This window comes from Ambystoma mexicanum, chromosome 8, assembly GCF_040938575.1.
Source record: "Ambystoma mexicanum isolate Mex_15411 chromosome 8, UKY_AmexF1_1, whole genome shotgun sequence".
NCBI classification, from domain to species: domain Eukaryota; kingdom Metazoa; phylum Chordata; class Amphibia; order Caudata; family Ambystomatidae; genus Ambystoma; species Ambystoma mexicanum.
The window spans coordinates 1024416992-1024432975 of record NC_090929.1 but is presented as its reverse complement, the minus strand read 5'-3'; the positions used below and the strand labels follow the sequence as shown (position 1 = coordinate 1024432975).

General features: G+C 48.6%; 1 protein-coding gene across 2 annotated transcripts in view; it reads right to left on the bottom strand.

Moving 5' to 3' along the window:
- KAT6B (lysine acetyltransferase 6B) overlaps nucleotides 1–15984 on the bottom strand; it is a 1467124-nt gene that overhangs the window by 763786 nt on the left and 687354 nt on the right. For both annotated transcript variants that reach the window (XM_069610967.1, XM_069610966.1), the window contains exon 8: nucleotides 10675–10796. In XM_069610967.1, the coding sequence (XP_069467068.1) occupies nucleotides 10675–10796 (122 nt within the window). The remainder of the gene's footprint in view (nucleotides 1–10674; nucleotides 10797–15984) is intronic.

Sequence of the window (15984 nt, the reverse complement as noted above, 5' to 3'; positions counted from 1 at the left end):
GACTAAAACGGGGGAAGGCGAACAGTGAAGCCGCTTCCGGAACCGCCTCAACGAAGAGGAAGAGTGATGCGAACCACTCCGGGACCTAGATCTCCTGGAAGTTTTCCAACGAGGAGACTCTCTCGACTCGTCCGTCGACCTACCAGTCAATTTGGAATTACCGGGTTTGGAAACACATCCTACCTTTAATTTCCCCTTTATGCTCCCGAAAGGCCTTGGCAGTCAATGACTGGCACTTCGAGCAGTCATCTGTGGCGTGGTCCTCGCCCAGGCACCACAGGCAGATACAGTGCGGGTCCGTTATGGACATCTTGGACCCACAGTCCCGACATTTCTTGAAGCCAGACCACGCGGTCGTCTGGGTGGAAAAAGACAATCGAACAATATGAAATAGAAGACACGAGGCGCGCAGAGTTCTCGAAGCAAACACGTTTGCTGAAAAAACTTAACCGAGGCTACGGGTGCCGTGCGTGCTACTTGTAACATTCAATGACGTCACCCTCGACGGAGGCCTTCGAAGGACATCGACCCGATGCCATCGACGCAAGAGGAGCACAGCTGTGGACATTGCATGTCACAGATGAGGAATACGTTGGAGGACACAATCCACTTGAAATAGAGATTGTAGGGTCCAGGGTACAATGCTACAGTGCTGTACAGTACTCGACAAAAATATCTGTACCATGCCCCTAATCAATATTATGTGTTTCTAATCTTTGTGTTTGTGCTAGAGTTTCCTCTCCCTCCCCTCATGGTGGGTTTGAAGTCTCTTTACGCCTTCCATGAAGGCTTTAACTACTGGTACTTTCCACCACAACAGCTTGTTATGGGAAGTGGTGTATGCTGACAGGGCTGCCAGGTGTACCTTCAGGGAGTTAAAAACCAGTCCTGCATCCAGCAGGTGGAGCATGTATGTAAAAATAGTGGAAGGAGTGCAATCAACTGGGTGGATTGGTTTATTCTGGCACCAGATAACAAATCTCTTCCATTTGTCAAAGTAGCAGTGCCTCATGTTAGGTTTCTTAGATTCCTTTAGGATGTCCATACACCTCTGGGGTAAATTGAGATGTCCGAACTCTATGACCTCAGGAGCCATGCTGCCAGGTTCATTGAGTTGGGTTGAGGATGCACTGTTTGACCTTGGTGCTGGGACAGTAGGTTGTACCAGCCCGGATGTTTGATGGGTTCGCACACCACCAATCTGCGCAAGTGTGGGAACCACGGTTGTCTTGCCCACATGGGAGCAACTAGGACGAGCGTCATCGATTCTCTGTTCGTCTTGTTGACCACCTTCCCAATTAGAGGAGTTGGTGGAAAAGCGTACGCAAACATCCCTGACCAGTTCATCCACAGGGCGTTCTCCTGGGAGTCTGGTTGGGGGAACCTGGATGCAAATCCTGGGCATTGTCTGTTTTCGCTTGTGGCGAACAGGTCTATAGTGGGGAAACCCCACAGAGAAAATATCTACTACAAATTCTCTGTGTAGACACCATTCGTGTTCCTCTGGGAGGGGGTCTCTGCTCAGAGCATCCGCTAGGGAATTGAGATCCCCTGGAACATGTTGCGATGACAGGAAGATGTTCCGTCTAAGTGCCCATATTCAGATTTTCTGGGCAAGCTTGGACAGATTTGGCGACCGAGTCCCTCCTTGCTTGTTCAGGTAGAACATGGCTGTAGTGCTGTCCATCCGGATTTGCACTGACAGATTTAACAGGTAGGGCTTGAAGTGCTCTGAATACTGCCAGAAGCTCTAACAGATTGATGTGATTCTTGGCCACTGAGTGCGACCAGAGACCCTGAGCTGTGTGGTGGAGATGGTGAGCTCCCCACCCCGTCAGGCATGCATCGGTTGTGACTACCGCCTGCATCTCAGGATCGTAAAAGGGTTTCCCCTTGGACAGATTCTCTCTTGTCCACCAGTGAAGGCTTTGTACAAGTGTTGGCGAAACGACCACTAGATCGTCCCACTGACCACTTGCCTGAGACCACTGTTCCGCCAACCATTCCTGCATGGGACGCATGCACAGGCGCGCGTGGGCGATCAGGAAAATACATGAGGCCATCATGCCCAGCAAACGCATTGCTTTGCGTACCGTTATCTGGCGACCGGACTGAAATTGCGGAATTTGCAGCAGTATATTCTGAATTCTTTCCTCGGAAGGAAAGGCCAACCCCTCTTGAGTGTCTAGGATAGCTCCTAGGAACTATTTGGATGTACTTGGCACCAGACTTGACTTTTTCTCGTTTATTGAGAAGCCCAATTCGAAGAGGAAGTCGATTGTCCTTTGAATGTTTGCTCTGCAAATTACTGGGGTCTCCCCCGTGATGAGCCAGTCGTCCAGGTAAGGGTACACCGGGATTGCCTCCCTGCGTAGGTGTGCTGCCGCCACCGCCAGTACCTTAGTGAATACCCTTGGAGCCGAAGCTATCCCGAAGGGCAGTACCTTGAACTGGTAGTGCCGACTGTCCACCTTGAAGCGCAAGTACTTTCTGTGCACTGGGAACATGGAAATATGAAAATAGTCATCTTTCATGTCCAATGTTGCCATGTAATCCCCCTTTTTTTAGGAGGGGGATTACCTCCTGGAGAGCAGTCATGCGAAACTTTTGGGGCATGACATAATTGTTAGCAGCCCGTAAAAGGTAGAGGCAGCCCCAGTAGAGGAGGCGGCACGCCTCCACCAAAACGGTGACGCTCCGTTCAGGGTCCCTTCTCACGCAACCCCAGTAGGGGGGCGCATTGTCAGATCTTTTTTTGGCACAAGGAAGTAAGTTGAATAAATACCCTTGTTTACCTGGTGTCCGGGACGAGTTCTATTGCGTCCTTTGCTAGCAGATTGACGATCTCCTCGAGGAGGATCTTCTGGTGGTCCAAAGAATGTATTTTTTGTCAGGGAGGATGGTTTCGGGGACGCTCCAACAGTTCTATGCAGTACCCTGCGGATACTGTGGACAGCACCCATCTGTCTGATGTGATCCCTTCCCAAGCTAGGGTGAAGTTGGAAATGCGTCCCCCTACTGGGGTTGCGTGAGAAGGGACCCTGAACGGAGCGTCACCGTTTTGGTGGAGGCGTGCCGCCTCCTCTACTGGGGCTGCCTCTACCTTTTCCACGTCCTCTTTTATTACCCCTGCCGTAACCCTGGGTAGACTTGATTATTATTGCTCCATGGTGTACCCTGCCCCTTGGAATAGTTAGATCCTCTCTGGGAATTTTGACCGCGTGGGCGTCGAAAATTGCCATTCCCTCTCTGATTAGGGGGTTTATTGGTTAGTTGGCCTAGGGATTTGGATGTTTCATACTCGTCCTTGGCATTTTTCAGCGCGTACTTGACCGCCGTACTTAACAGATCCGGCTCCACCGGTTTATCTAACAATGATGCTTGGGTTTCAGCTTTGAATCCAGACTGCCGTAACCAAGTGTGTCTCTTGATAACAGTTCCTTCTGCTATCAATCTGCCGGCGTTATCCGCGGCATCAAAGGTTGCTTTTAAAATGCAATCGGACACGGCTCTTCCCTCCACCGAAACTCGTGCCAACTGGCTCTTTAAGAGTTCTGGGGCGGAGTCTATGAGTGCCGCGACTTCTTCCCACTGATGGTAGTTGTAGCTGGCCAACAGGGTGGTGGAGTTGGCAATCCTTGCCTGGTAAGCGGAAGTGGAGGCTACTTTCCTGCCCAACCCATACAGTTTCTTGCTCTCCTTGTCGGGAGGAGCTTCGGACGATGACAAGGGTGTTCCCGCCCTCTTACGGGTGTTTGTAACAACTAGGGAGTCCGGCTTCAGATGCCCCCTTATATACAGACGGTCTGATTGGGCTGCCCTGAAAAGTTTCTCAGTCCTGGGGTTCACTGCTCTGGTGAGGTTAGGATTTACGAGTGAAGGATCTATTCTTCTCTGAATAGACTTCAGGATAGGGATGGCCTGAGCAACAGGCCTCCTTTCTCCCACTAACTCCTCGGCGAAGTCCCTCTCCTCTTGAGCACCCTGGGTGTCAATGTGGAAATGTTCAGCTGCTCTAGACAGAACTTCATTTAGGAGAGGTTGGTTGTCAACAGGGGAGTCGGTAACCGGGGGTTCCTTCTCTACCGGGGAATCTACTCTGTAGGTTTCCGGGTCGTCCTCATCCTCTTCTTGGTCCTCATCATCCCCATAGTAGCCCGTACCAGTTTGTTCTTCCAACATGCCCAAATCTGGACCCTCACAAAAGGATGTCTCTTCTTGATACTGAGAGTAGGGCTGTACATAGAAGGGGTCCGAAGACCGTGTTGGTGTTTCAAACCGGGACTGTTTACTTGGAGGTATAGGATCCTTAGAGCCTGAGGGTGCTGACCCGTCGGGAGTATAAGAGAGAAAGTGTTCAGGGTTTTTTGCGTAAAAATCTGCCAATTATGACATCCTTGACATGACCCTGTCTATGTTATCACTAGACGATTCTCTAGAACTGGGAATGACTCTTTCTGGAAGTTTCTCCGACTTATCCTGACTAGACTTGGTGGTCTGAGCAGGGGTCTTTGTTATAGCAGAAGACTTGGACTTGTCTGTCCGTTTATGAGGAGTGGAGTGTTTTAAAGGTGTGGAAGTAGGCAGAGGCTGCTTCCTTTGTTGTTTTTCCCCCTCCCCGTGAGTGGAAGAGTGTTTTCCCTGTTTTTTTGCCCCTTCGGAGCCTTTCGACGCCTGGCGTCGAGGTTCGGGGGTAGTGCCCCTATCCCTCGAGCGTGGAGGTAGGGGCTCTGGAGCCGCCGTAACGCGGTCTGCGGGAGCCAACTCCTGGAGTGCAGTCTGGGGATGGAAGTCGGCTTCGTCCTCCGACGATCGAACTTCCGTTACCTTGGGGAGCGAGGCACTCTTGGCAACAGTGGATGATTGCCTGGAGTCATGTGGCAATCTTGATCGAGAACACCCAGAGGACGCCGATTCGGACCGTTCTCCATGTGCCTCTTTCCGAGAACTCAACGTGCGCGTCGAGTCCCGGTTGGACTTCATGTGTTTTGCGGAAAGTGCTGTGGGAAGCGCTTGTGTCGCCGGGGGTCTTCCCCATAGCCGCCCTGCCGGATGACCTTCCGAGGTCGGGGACTTGCGCTCGGCCGTCTTTCGACGCCATAATGCCCTCGCCGTCCGAAAGCACGGCGTCGCTGCCATCGCTGAAGGCGCCCTCCGCTGCCATGGCCTCTTGACGCCTGGCATGGTGGGCCCAACGCTTGATCGAATGGTCCTTAAGTGTTTTGGGTTTAAACCTACTACACGCTCTGCAGTTCACCTCGGGGTGGTCCTTCGGCAAGCAGAGATTGCATGTGGCGTGCCCGTCGACCCAAGGGCACCTGCGGTTGCATTTGGGGCAGAACTGGAAAGGGGTACCCTCCACACGCACCTTGTGGCAGTGAGCTTGTAAGTGTAGGAATATATAAGAATGTACCTATATACCAAAAGAAAGTAGAGTATGTCCAGCCCCCACTCTCCCTACTTGCAGGGCCGAGGCCAGCGGCCTTCCAAGGCCCGGGCCGAGGCCAGAGGCCTTCCGAGGCCAGAGGCCTTCCGAGGCCCAATTCTGTCGTGCAGCTGTCGACCGTCGAATTCTTCTCCGGGCCGGTATCGAGTGTAGAAGTTCAGTGACTCGACATTGGTGTGGAGAAATGGTTAAATTTAACAATATTTAGCAAAAGTATGGCTAAGGCGAAATGCTTCCGACCAGTATGGCGGAAAAAAACAATCTGAGGGTCCTAGACGCGTGAGGGATCATGGGTACAGTGGACGTCACATTAGAGAGAGTATTACTGGCACGCCCTGTGTCGACGCCCTTTTTCGAGTTTCGAAAAACAAACTAATACTCCGCAGTTTCCACTAGATGTCGGCCTATGCACAGCATGTGATCTAAGCAGATTCCACAAGCCTCAGATATATAATATATATATTCCTACACACACTAGCCCGATGCCACAGGGTGCGTATGGAGGGTACCCCTTTCCAATTTTGCCCCAAGTGCAACCACAAGTACCTTTGGGTTGACAGACACGCCACCTGTAACCTCTGCTTGCCGAGGGACCACCCCGAGGTGAACTGCAGAGCGTGTAGCTGGTTCAAGGCTAAGACTCTAAAGAACTGTTTGATCAAACGTTGGGCCCACCACGCCTGGCAACGAGAGGCGATGGAAGCGGAGGGCACCTACAGTGATGGCAACGACGCCGTACTATCGGAAGGCGAGGGCAACGTGGCGTCGAAAGACAGCCAAGCGCAAGTCCCCGACCTCGGAAGTTTGCCCGGCAAGGCAGCTATGGAGCACACACCCAGCGACACGAGCGCTACCCACAACACTTCCACTAAACACTCGAAGTCCAACCGAGACGCGACGCGCATGTCGAGCTCTCGGAAAGAGGCACACAAAGAACAGTCCACTGAATCGGTGTCCTCTGGGCAATCTCGGTCAAGATCGCCGCATGACACCAGGCCACCATCCACTGTTGCCAAGAGTGCCTCACTCACCAAAGTTATGGAGATACGATCGTCGGAAGACGAGGCCGACCTCCATCCCCAAGCCGCCCTCCAGGAGTCGGCATCAGCAGACCTCTCGACGGTTGCTCCCGTATCCCAAGGTCCTCACTCTAAGGATAGGGACTCTTCCCCCGAATCTTGGCGCCAGACGTCAAAACTCTCTGGGAAGGTGAAAACGCCTGGGAAGCACTCTTCCACTCATTGGCAGGGAGGAAAACAGCAGAAGAAAAGATCTTAGCCTTCTTCTGCACCTCTGCTACATAAAGACAGTGCTAGGTCTTCTGATAAACAGCTAACCAACACCCCTGCACAAACCCATAAGTCCAGTCAGGTCATAGCAGGGAAACACTCCCAGGAAAGGGTTATCCCCAGCTCCAAAGAATGGTCCAGTGAGGCTATAGACAGTTATGTCTAGAATGTCATCACTAGCAGACTTCTATGCCAAGAACCCAGATCACTTCCTCTCCTATACCCCTGACGGGGCTACTCGCTCAGGGTCTAAGGACAAGCAACCCCCTGGTAAGAAACCTCGAGTTGAGGCACCAAAGCAAGGTCCGTCTTTTGACCCTTCCCATGTACAGCCATACACTCAGTATAGTGAGGATCCACTACAAGGTGAGGATCCAGAATTGGTAACGTTGGACAACCAAACTGGGGTGGACTACTATGGGGATGACGAGGACCAAGAGGAGGAGGAGGAAGATGACCCAAAAGTCTAGAGTAGACTCCCCGGTAGGCAAAGAACCTCAGGTTACCGACTTTCCAATCGACAACCAACCTCACCTAAATGAGGTTTTGTCTAGAGCGGCAGAACACTTCCACATTGATACTCAGGGAGCACAGGAGGAGAGGGACTTTGCCGAAGAACTAGTGGGAGAAAAGAAACCCATTGCCCAGGCCATCCCTATTCTCAAGTCTATACAAGGGAGAATTGATCCTTCCCTTCTCAATCCTAACCTCACCAGGGCAGTAAACCCCAGAATCGAAACATTCAGGGCAGCCCTATCAGACCCGCTTTACATAAGGGGGCAACTGAAACTGGACTCCCTGGTGGTGACTAATACCCGGAAGAGGGCGGGAACGCCCCTATCTTCGTCTGAGGCTCCCCCCGACAAGGAGAGCAAGAAGACTATGGGTTGGGAAGAAAAATAGCCTCCACTTCCGCCTACCAGGCAAGTATTGCCAACTCCACCACTCTGCTGGCTAGTTACAACTGCCATCAATGGGAACAAGTTGCTGCACTCATCGACTCCGCACCAGAACCTTTAAAGGGCCAGTTAGCACAGGTTGCGGCAGAAGGGAAAGCCGTGTCCGGTTGCATCCTTAAGGCAACCTTTGACGCCGCGGATAACGCCGGCAGGCTAATAGCAGAGAGCACTGTCATTAAGAGGCATGCTTGGTTAAGACAGTCAGGGTTTAAACACGAGACACAAGCATCCTTAATAGACATGCCGGTGGAGCCTAATCTACTGTTTGGCAAGGCGGTAGAGGACGCATTAAAATATGCCAAAGATGAGTATGAGACTCTGAAATCCCTGGGACAGTTGACCAACAAACCCCCTAATCAAAGAGGGAATGGTAATTTTCGTCGCCCACGCGGCCAAAATTCACAAAGAGGCTCCAACTATTCTCAGGGGCAGAGTTACAACAGCAGAAACAAGAGGGGCCGTGGTAAGGGTAGAGGCAGCCCCAGCAGAGGCGGCACGCCTCCCGCAAAACAGTGGCGCCGCAATCGGGGTCCCTTCCCACACATCTCCAGTAGGGCGACGCATTACCAACTTCACCCAAGCGCTGGGAAGGGATCACATCAGACAGATGGGTGCTGTCCACAGTGTCCGCAGGATACTGCACAGAACTGTGAGCGTCCCCGAAACCACCCTCCACGTCAAAAAGTACATGCCTTGGACCACCAGAAGATCCTCCTCGAGGAGATAGTCAATCTTCTAGCAAAGGACACGCCAGAACTCGTCCCGGGACAACAGGTAAACAAGGGTATTTATTCAACTTACTTCCTTGTGCCAAAAAAAGATTTGACAATGCGCCCAGTATTGGATTTACGCTCTGTGGATTTGGTGCTTTTTCTGCAACACCAGCAAAGGGCGCGATTCGCCCGGTCGATCTTCGCTTCCTACAATCCCACACACTGCTAAGGGTGTCTGGGCGAGTTGGATCGGATCTCGGTAGTGTCCTTGAGGGCTCTGCAAAGATTTGGACGAGTTCGGCCTTTCCTCGACTATGCACTCGAAATGGGCAGCAGGTCTCCTGGTATTGGGGTTTCTTCACTCTGGAAACTCACAGGACCTCGAGAGATGGCTCCAAAAAAGTTTACCTTGGGACCAAGTTGTTCCCACCAGTCAAAGGAAAGAAGTTGTCCTCTTTGCAGTTCCTCTGTCCGCAGAAAACTGGGTCAGTACAGCAGTGGTCACATCACAGTATTGGAAAGGGTCTGCAGGCGTCTCTGGTAGTATTCTTCTTCGGTTACTTCAGCTTCCAGTGGTCGCCTTGAATTTCACTCCAGAAGCCTCACCTTTTATAGAGCTCCAGCAGACACTCCTCTGCAATCTCTCAACATTTTATAGAAAGTGGCGTCTGGCAGTCCAATCAGGACAACTAGATCCCCTGTGGGAGCCGGTCCTATTCAGGCACTCTGGCAGACAAAGGACAGGGGGGTGGAAAACTCCTCCCCCACTTCCTGCCTGCCCAGACACTCTGGAGCCTAGGCGGGGACACCCATGGGTCCCAGCCAAAAGTAAAACACACACACACACACACACACACACAAGGCATTCCCCTCCCAGGATGGTAGAAGGGCACACAAAGAACAACCACGGTAGTAATGGCGACAAAAGAAGAGGCCCCAAGTTGGTACTTGGGTGCCCCTATTGTGCACTACCATAGCTATGGACATAGCCTGCGCTACAAAAAGTACACAACAGTTGGTAGAAAACGTCCACTGCCACCAGCCATAACTAGGAGATTGTCTATGTGACTAAAAAGTCACATGAGCAGAGAAGGAGGATACTAGGCATCCCTTTGGCACTCCACATTAAGTGGTGTGTGCCAATCTCTCAGAGTAGAATGTTTTAGGAGAGATACTTTGCATCTCTCTATCCTTACTTAAGGATAAGAAAACGAATCTCAAAGGAGGACCCTAAGGGTCTCCAGCAACACTGCCCATAAGGAGTTGTGTGCTGCCATAGTAAAAATACGCATGCCTTTAAGAGCTATGGAGTAGACAGGGTCCATAGTACAGGTAAAATACAAAGTATAGAGTTCCAAAAGACTGAGCCCACAAGAATGAATGGGAAAAGGCTACACTCATTCAGGATTAAAGAAAAATGTTCAAAAACCCAGCAAAAAGTGCTGGGTGTCTCACTACCACTGTCCAAGTTGATCGAGAAGTATCGCAGATAGGCGGGGATGAAATATTAAAAGGAAAAAAAAAAGTATAATATATATACACACATATACAATCGCACTAGATCTAAATCTATGAACTGCGCAAAGAGCAACCAACTATGATGGTGTAAAAAAAAAAAAACAATCCGAGGACCTTGGCGGGTGAAGGTCCACGGGTACAGTGTACTTCACACTAGGGATAGGATTACAAACATGCCCCGATGTTATCCCATTTCCAAATTCGAAAACAAGACATGCAATACTCTGCACCAATCGCTAGATGTCGGCCTATGCAAAGCATGCGATTCTAAGCAGTGCCACAAGCCTTAAATATATACATAACATAATACAATGGAAACAAGCATGGTGGCTAGTAGTTTGACAAAGGGGCTGTTAGGCTGAGGCCTGATGCTTGGTCTATTACCCATTGGGAAGTTTACTCCAAACTGTCTTAGAACAAGAATGACATCTCAATGCAGCATCATACGCCAATGAATGCTCATACTAGAAAATAAGCCACCATTACTGGTGCACTCTCAAAGAATGCTGGCCAGGTCTTAAAACATTCCCATGTAAAAATGGTTTACAATTTGTCTTTTAAGAAGAGAACACCACTTATTTGGTAAGGCCTCTTGCTGGAAGGGACAGTTGCTATGCTGAACAGGCATGGCAGACACTGAGGAACCAGCCAACAGTCAACTGGAAAAAAACAAAGGGGTTTAAGAAGTACATGCTGCAGGAAACCACAGCCAGACTGGACACACAACCAGCTGCGGCGCAGACACTCACCTCTAAAGAGAGCTCTCGTGCCTGTTTAAAGATCTCCAAGTCCTCTGCTGTCACTGTGTCGTTTGCTGCTGCTAGATTTAAATCTGTACTCTCCTGTTTGATGCTTATTTTGATTTCGGTATCTGTTATTCAAAAGCATCAGAAAGATTACTCTTACAATTGAACAATGACAGTTGGCGACCTCCCTTAACCCTCCAACCCCCCGCAACACCCAAAAAAACATCAAAACATTAGAGGCGGCAATATTTTGAACTGTGCCACAGGGGACATGTACATGTGGGATTCATGGTGAGGAATATTGTTGCCAGAAAGTTACCGGCTGGGAGAGGGAGATGATGGCGGGGAGAGGCACAGGAGGGAAACAGAACCGACTATGATGACTGTTATACACACCCAGCACATACACCCAAAAACGTAAGAACTTGTGACTCACAAATACCTGGAAGCACATGAGGCCAAGATCCACAAATGGAAAGACATGCAAACTCAGATGCCTGGCAACTATAGCAAACAAAAAATCACTAAGCTAAATAAAAGGGTTCAAAAGAATGTCCTAGGAGAGTCCATAATGAGCCAAGCAACTAGAAAGAGTACAGTTGGCAAATAAAAAATGAACTTCATAGTGAATCTGGTAAGCCTGCTCCGCAGTTTGGACTGAAGAAAAACTTAAGAACAATGCTTTGACTTTAAACATTTGAGAACAAGGGCTCCACAAACAATCATGCCACTTCATACATACACCCTCCCCTCCCATGAAGGTAGCAGCACAGCATATACGGGGAGTGGCCAGGTGGTAACGTGGATTGAAGGAAGGAGAGCAAGTACTAAAATCGCCATGAAGGTAATTTTTCTTTACTCTTACTATCTGCTCTCCCCTCCTTCACAACTAGTTGGGAATCATATTATGCACACCAAATAAGTACGATGGTGGAGACTGCATATGATTGGCAAGGGTTCAAGTGTGTGTGTGTGGCATAAAACGTCAGGAACAAAAGCTACATCATTTCTAGAAGAGGTATTGAGAGATAATTGCTAGCAAAAAGCATGAAGCAAGTCAAAGGGGCTGCCCTAAAGAGGTCTGCTCACAGCTGGGTTTGAACGCAGCTCTTAATACGCACATTATCACAAATTCTGGTATTCTAATGCCAGCACATACTTGCCGCTTGCCTCCAATTTAAATGTGGCGCAAAGCAAACTCCAGCAGCATGAATGCAGACTATACACTTCAGTCATCACAGCTACTCTCCTTGTTGCTGGTGTGTCCAGCCTTCATTCATTCCAGAGAAGGTTCTCCTGTACCAATTTCTCTTACCCCCTTCACACCCATACAGATGTCCCTATCTGTAATCTATGAGGACTGGGGGTGGTGGGGTCCCCAGGTGAAGGCGGGGAAGGACCCCAGCCCTACTGTGCCTGCCACCGTGTGGGGGCACACACGTGGGAACTGCGTTACAGTGACGATGCTTATAATGCTTGGCCAATTCCAATGCTTTTGTTGCGCTGAAGCCTTTAAACTTAACACTTCTTTTTTTCAAAGAATATGAAGAATTTTGTTATGCTTTATCGCTCCACTCCTGTAGTAGTAAACTACCTTGCTCAAAGCAACTTGCAACAATGAGGGTCTGGGGGACAAAATATACATGGTTTTTGCAGGCATTTTTAAAAGTATACTTGTGTCCCCCTCTTTCTTTGTCACAAGTGTGTCTCTTGTGATTTAGCAAACAAGACGAAATGGCATTAAATTCAAATCGCTTAAGCCCCCACAAACTTTAAATTTGCACAAATCTGTGTCTCCTCACATCCACCCTGAATACAAAGATACCCCATCCACCACCCTAATATAATTGTAATGACATTCTCCTAGTTTAGATCAAATTCCTGCTAGAATGATGCAGTTAGCGAGATATATTCCTTAACGCATACCAATCTGACTAGTTTGTTCTGTTTCGCACACAACCAAAACCCACCATGAAAGCAAATAATTGCTCACCCCTTCCAAGAATAATTTTAGGCACATTTATTTTTTCTCGTCTCATGGAAATTCTTGCAAAAACACTTGGCAACGGCCAGAAAAATTTAATAAAATGTTGGTTTTGCATTTCTGAAAAGCCTTGCTTGCTACTATGTAACCATGGGCGATATATAAAAATATTCTGGTACCGGAGCACCTCATTCTCCAACAAATGGTAAAAAACCTACTGGCTGGATTTACCCCTAACCACTAAAAAAGGGCATCTGCACCACTTGCTGCCCAACTTATTTGAAATTTGAATTAAATCCATCCAGCAATTTCAGTTGTATGCCTGTACAATAAATGTGCATTTTCACCTACAGCAAAATCAATGCTAAAGGTGGAAACATCCCACTTTACTTCAACCCTTTATAACTTTTAAACTCTTTCACAAATCAGAACCAAGTTTTATTTTATTTATACACTAGCTGTTGCCAGCGGCTTCGCTGGCATGGATTTTGGGATATGGTACAATTGTTTTCAAAAGACATTTTTTTGTTCAAACTGTCCGAAATATAATTTACAGATTGATGTCTTAATGTAATAAGCAATGTTTATTGCAGATGTTAGTCAGCGCCTAGTGGCTAAAAAACAGTTCCATTGACAAACCTTTAAGGGGAACTGAAGTCTTGAAGGGAAGAGAATTTTGCTCTCAAATACAGGATATTCTCTGTTACAAATATCATATTGAAGGTTACAAATATACATTTTTACTTTACTTGCTTCTTTGGTTTGTGAGATACACAACTGGATTTTCAGAAAATGGTAAAACATGTGTTTCTCTATATTTGAAGAATCTGAATACCAATTTTCACGCATAAATAGGTATCCTCAAAAAAAAAAAAAAATTCACGCACCCTTTTTGCCCCACTTAGGGACATTTCCAATAATCCTTCCTTAATGGGTGCCTACGTTATGAAAACAATGGACCTTACAAATATCACGTTCCTAGGTTTAACAGTTTGAGCTGAGCATGGGGTCAGTCAGGACGAATGAGAATGCATTACTTACCGTAAAAGCATTTCTGATGATTGTATCTGCTTAGATTCACATGCTGTGCATAGGTCCGACATCCAGTGGTCACTGCGGAGTATTGCATTTTGTTTTTCGTAGTCGAAAAGGGGACGTCGACAAGGCGTGTCTGAAACACTATCCCTATAGTGACGTGCATTGTACCCACAATCCCTCACGCGTCGAGGTCCCTCTGTTTGTATTTTTCTGCCCTGAGGGAGCCTTCTAGACGTGAGTGAGTACAGAAAAGAGAGAGATATATAAAGGAAGTCTATGTTCCTTCCATCCGAGCGGGGAGGAAGGGCGGGCGCATGTGAATCTAAGCAGATACAATCATCAGAAATGCTTTTACGGTAAGTAATGCATTCTCTTCTGATGTTTGTTAATCTGCTTAGAATCACATGCTGTGCATAGACTAGCGAGCAGTACCCGGAGTTGGCGGTGGGTTATGAGAAGGAACAGTAGAGAAAAGGTGTCGTAATACTGCCTGTCCCACCTGGGAGTCAGATCTAGAGTGTGTATCTAGACAGTAGTGTTTTGTAAAGGTGTGCACAGAACTCCAGGTAGCCGCTTTGCAGATGGACTCAAGGGGAACATTTGCAATGAATGCTATGGATGCCCCCGTGCCTCGAGTAGAGTGTGCTCTTGGCCTAAAGGGCAGTTCTCTCTTAGCAAGAGTATAGCAGAGAGTGATGCATTGAACAATCCATCTAGAAATAGTGGATTTTGAAACTGCATCTCCTTATCTTCCTGCTGCCACCGAGACGAAGAACTGATTAGTCTTCCTCAGTGGTCTGGTTCTTTCCATGTAGAACATGACCGCTCTGCGTACATCTAGTGTGTGCAGAGTCCTTTCTCCCAAATTGGAAGGATTTTGAAAGAACGTTGGTAGTTCTATAGATTGGTTTACGTGGAATTTAGAAATAAATTTCGGAGCAAACCTAGGGTGAGTGCGTAGAACCACTTTATCTTTGTGAACTGTAACGAAGGGGTCTAGAATAGAAAGAGCCTGAAGTTCACTTACTCTCCTGATGGAGGTGATAGCTATTAAAAAAGCAGTCTTAAGCGTGAGGTGTTTAAGAGATGCTTTGTGCATGGGTTCGAATGGAGAGCCCATGAGTCTGGTAAGTACCACATTAAGGTCCCATCCGGGAGCTGGGTCAGCTATCGGGGGGTGTATTCTCTTTACTCCCTCCATGAAGGCCTTTATAACAGGGATCCTCCACCACGACACTTTGAGTTGGGAAGTGGTGTATGCAGAAAGTGCAGCTAGGTGGACTTTAATGGAGTTAAACACTAGACCTGAATCCAATAGGTGGGTCAGGTATAGGACCACATGTGTGGGAGAGCAGTCAATAGGGTTGATGCTTTTACTCCTGCACCAGATGACAAATCTTTTCCACTTGCTAGAATAGCAGTGGCGAGTGTTCGGTTTCCGGGCTTCCCTGAGGATGTCCATGCATCTTTGCGGGAGTTGTAGATGTCCGAACTCTATGATCTCAGGAGCCAAGCTGCTAAATTCATGTTCTGGGGGCATGGATGCAGAGTCCTGCCTTTGTCCTGAGACAGCATGTTGTACGGGCAGGGGAGTTTTACTGGGGGGGATAGAGACATCTCCATCAAGTGAGCGAACCATGGTTGTCGTGCCCACATTGGGGCCACTAGTATCATGGTCACTTGTTCCTGGTGCATCTTGTGCACCACTTTGTTGAGAAGGGGAGTCGGGGGGAAAAGCGTAAACAAATTTCCCTGACCATTGCATCGACAGACCGTTCCCCTTGGATTGGTTCTGGGGGTACCTGGAGGCGTAACTTAGGCATTGTGAGTTTTCCAGGGTTGCGAACAGGTCTATTTCTGGGAATCCCCATTGTGTGAAGACGTCGAAGACGATGTCTTCGTGCAGGCGCCATTCGTACTCTTTGGGCAGGGGGAAATCTCTGCTGAGACTGTCTGCTAGCAGATTGAGTTCCCCGGGTACATGTAGTGATAGTAGGAACATGTCCTGTTTGAGAGCCCACTTCCATATATTCTGGGCCAGCTTGGACAGGCCTGGAGAGTGGGTGGCCCCTTGCTTGTTGATGTAGTACATGGCTGTGGTGCTGTCTGTAAGGACCATTACTGTTTTGCCTTGTAGGTGTTCCTGGAAGGCTCTTAGCGCCTTGAACACAGCTAGTAGCTCCAGTAGATTTATGTGTTTGGATGCTACGTTCGGAGTCCACACTCCGTGAGCAGTCTGATTGGATAGGTGCGCCCCCCATCCTGTGAGGGATGCGTCTGTGGTTAGAGTG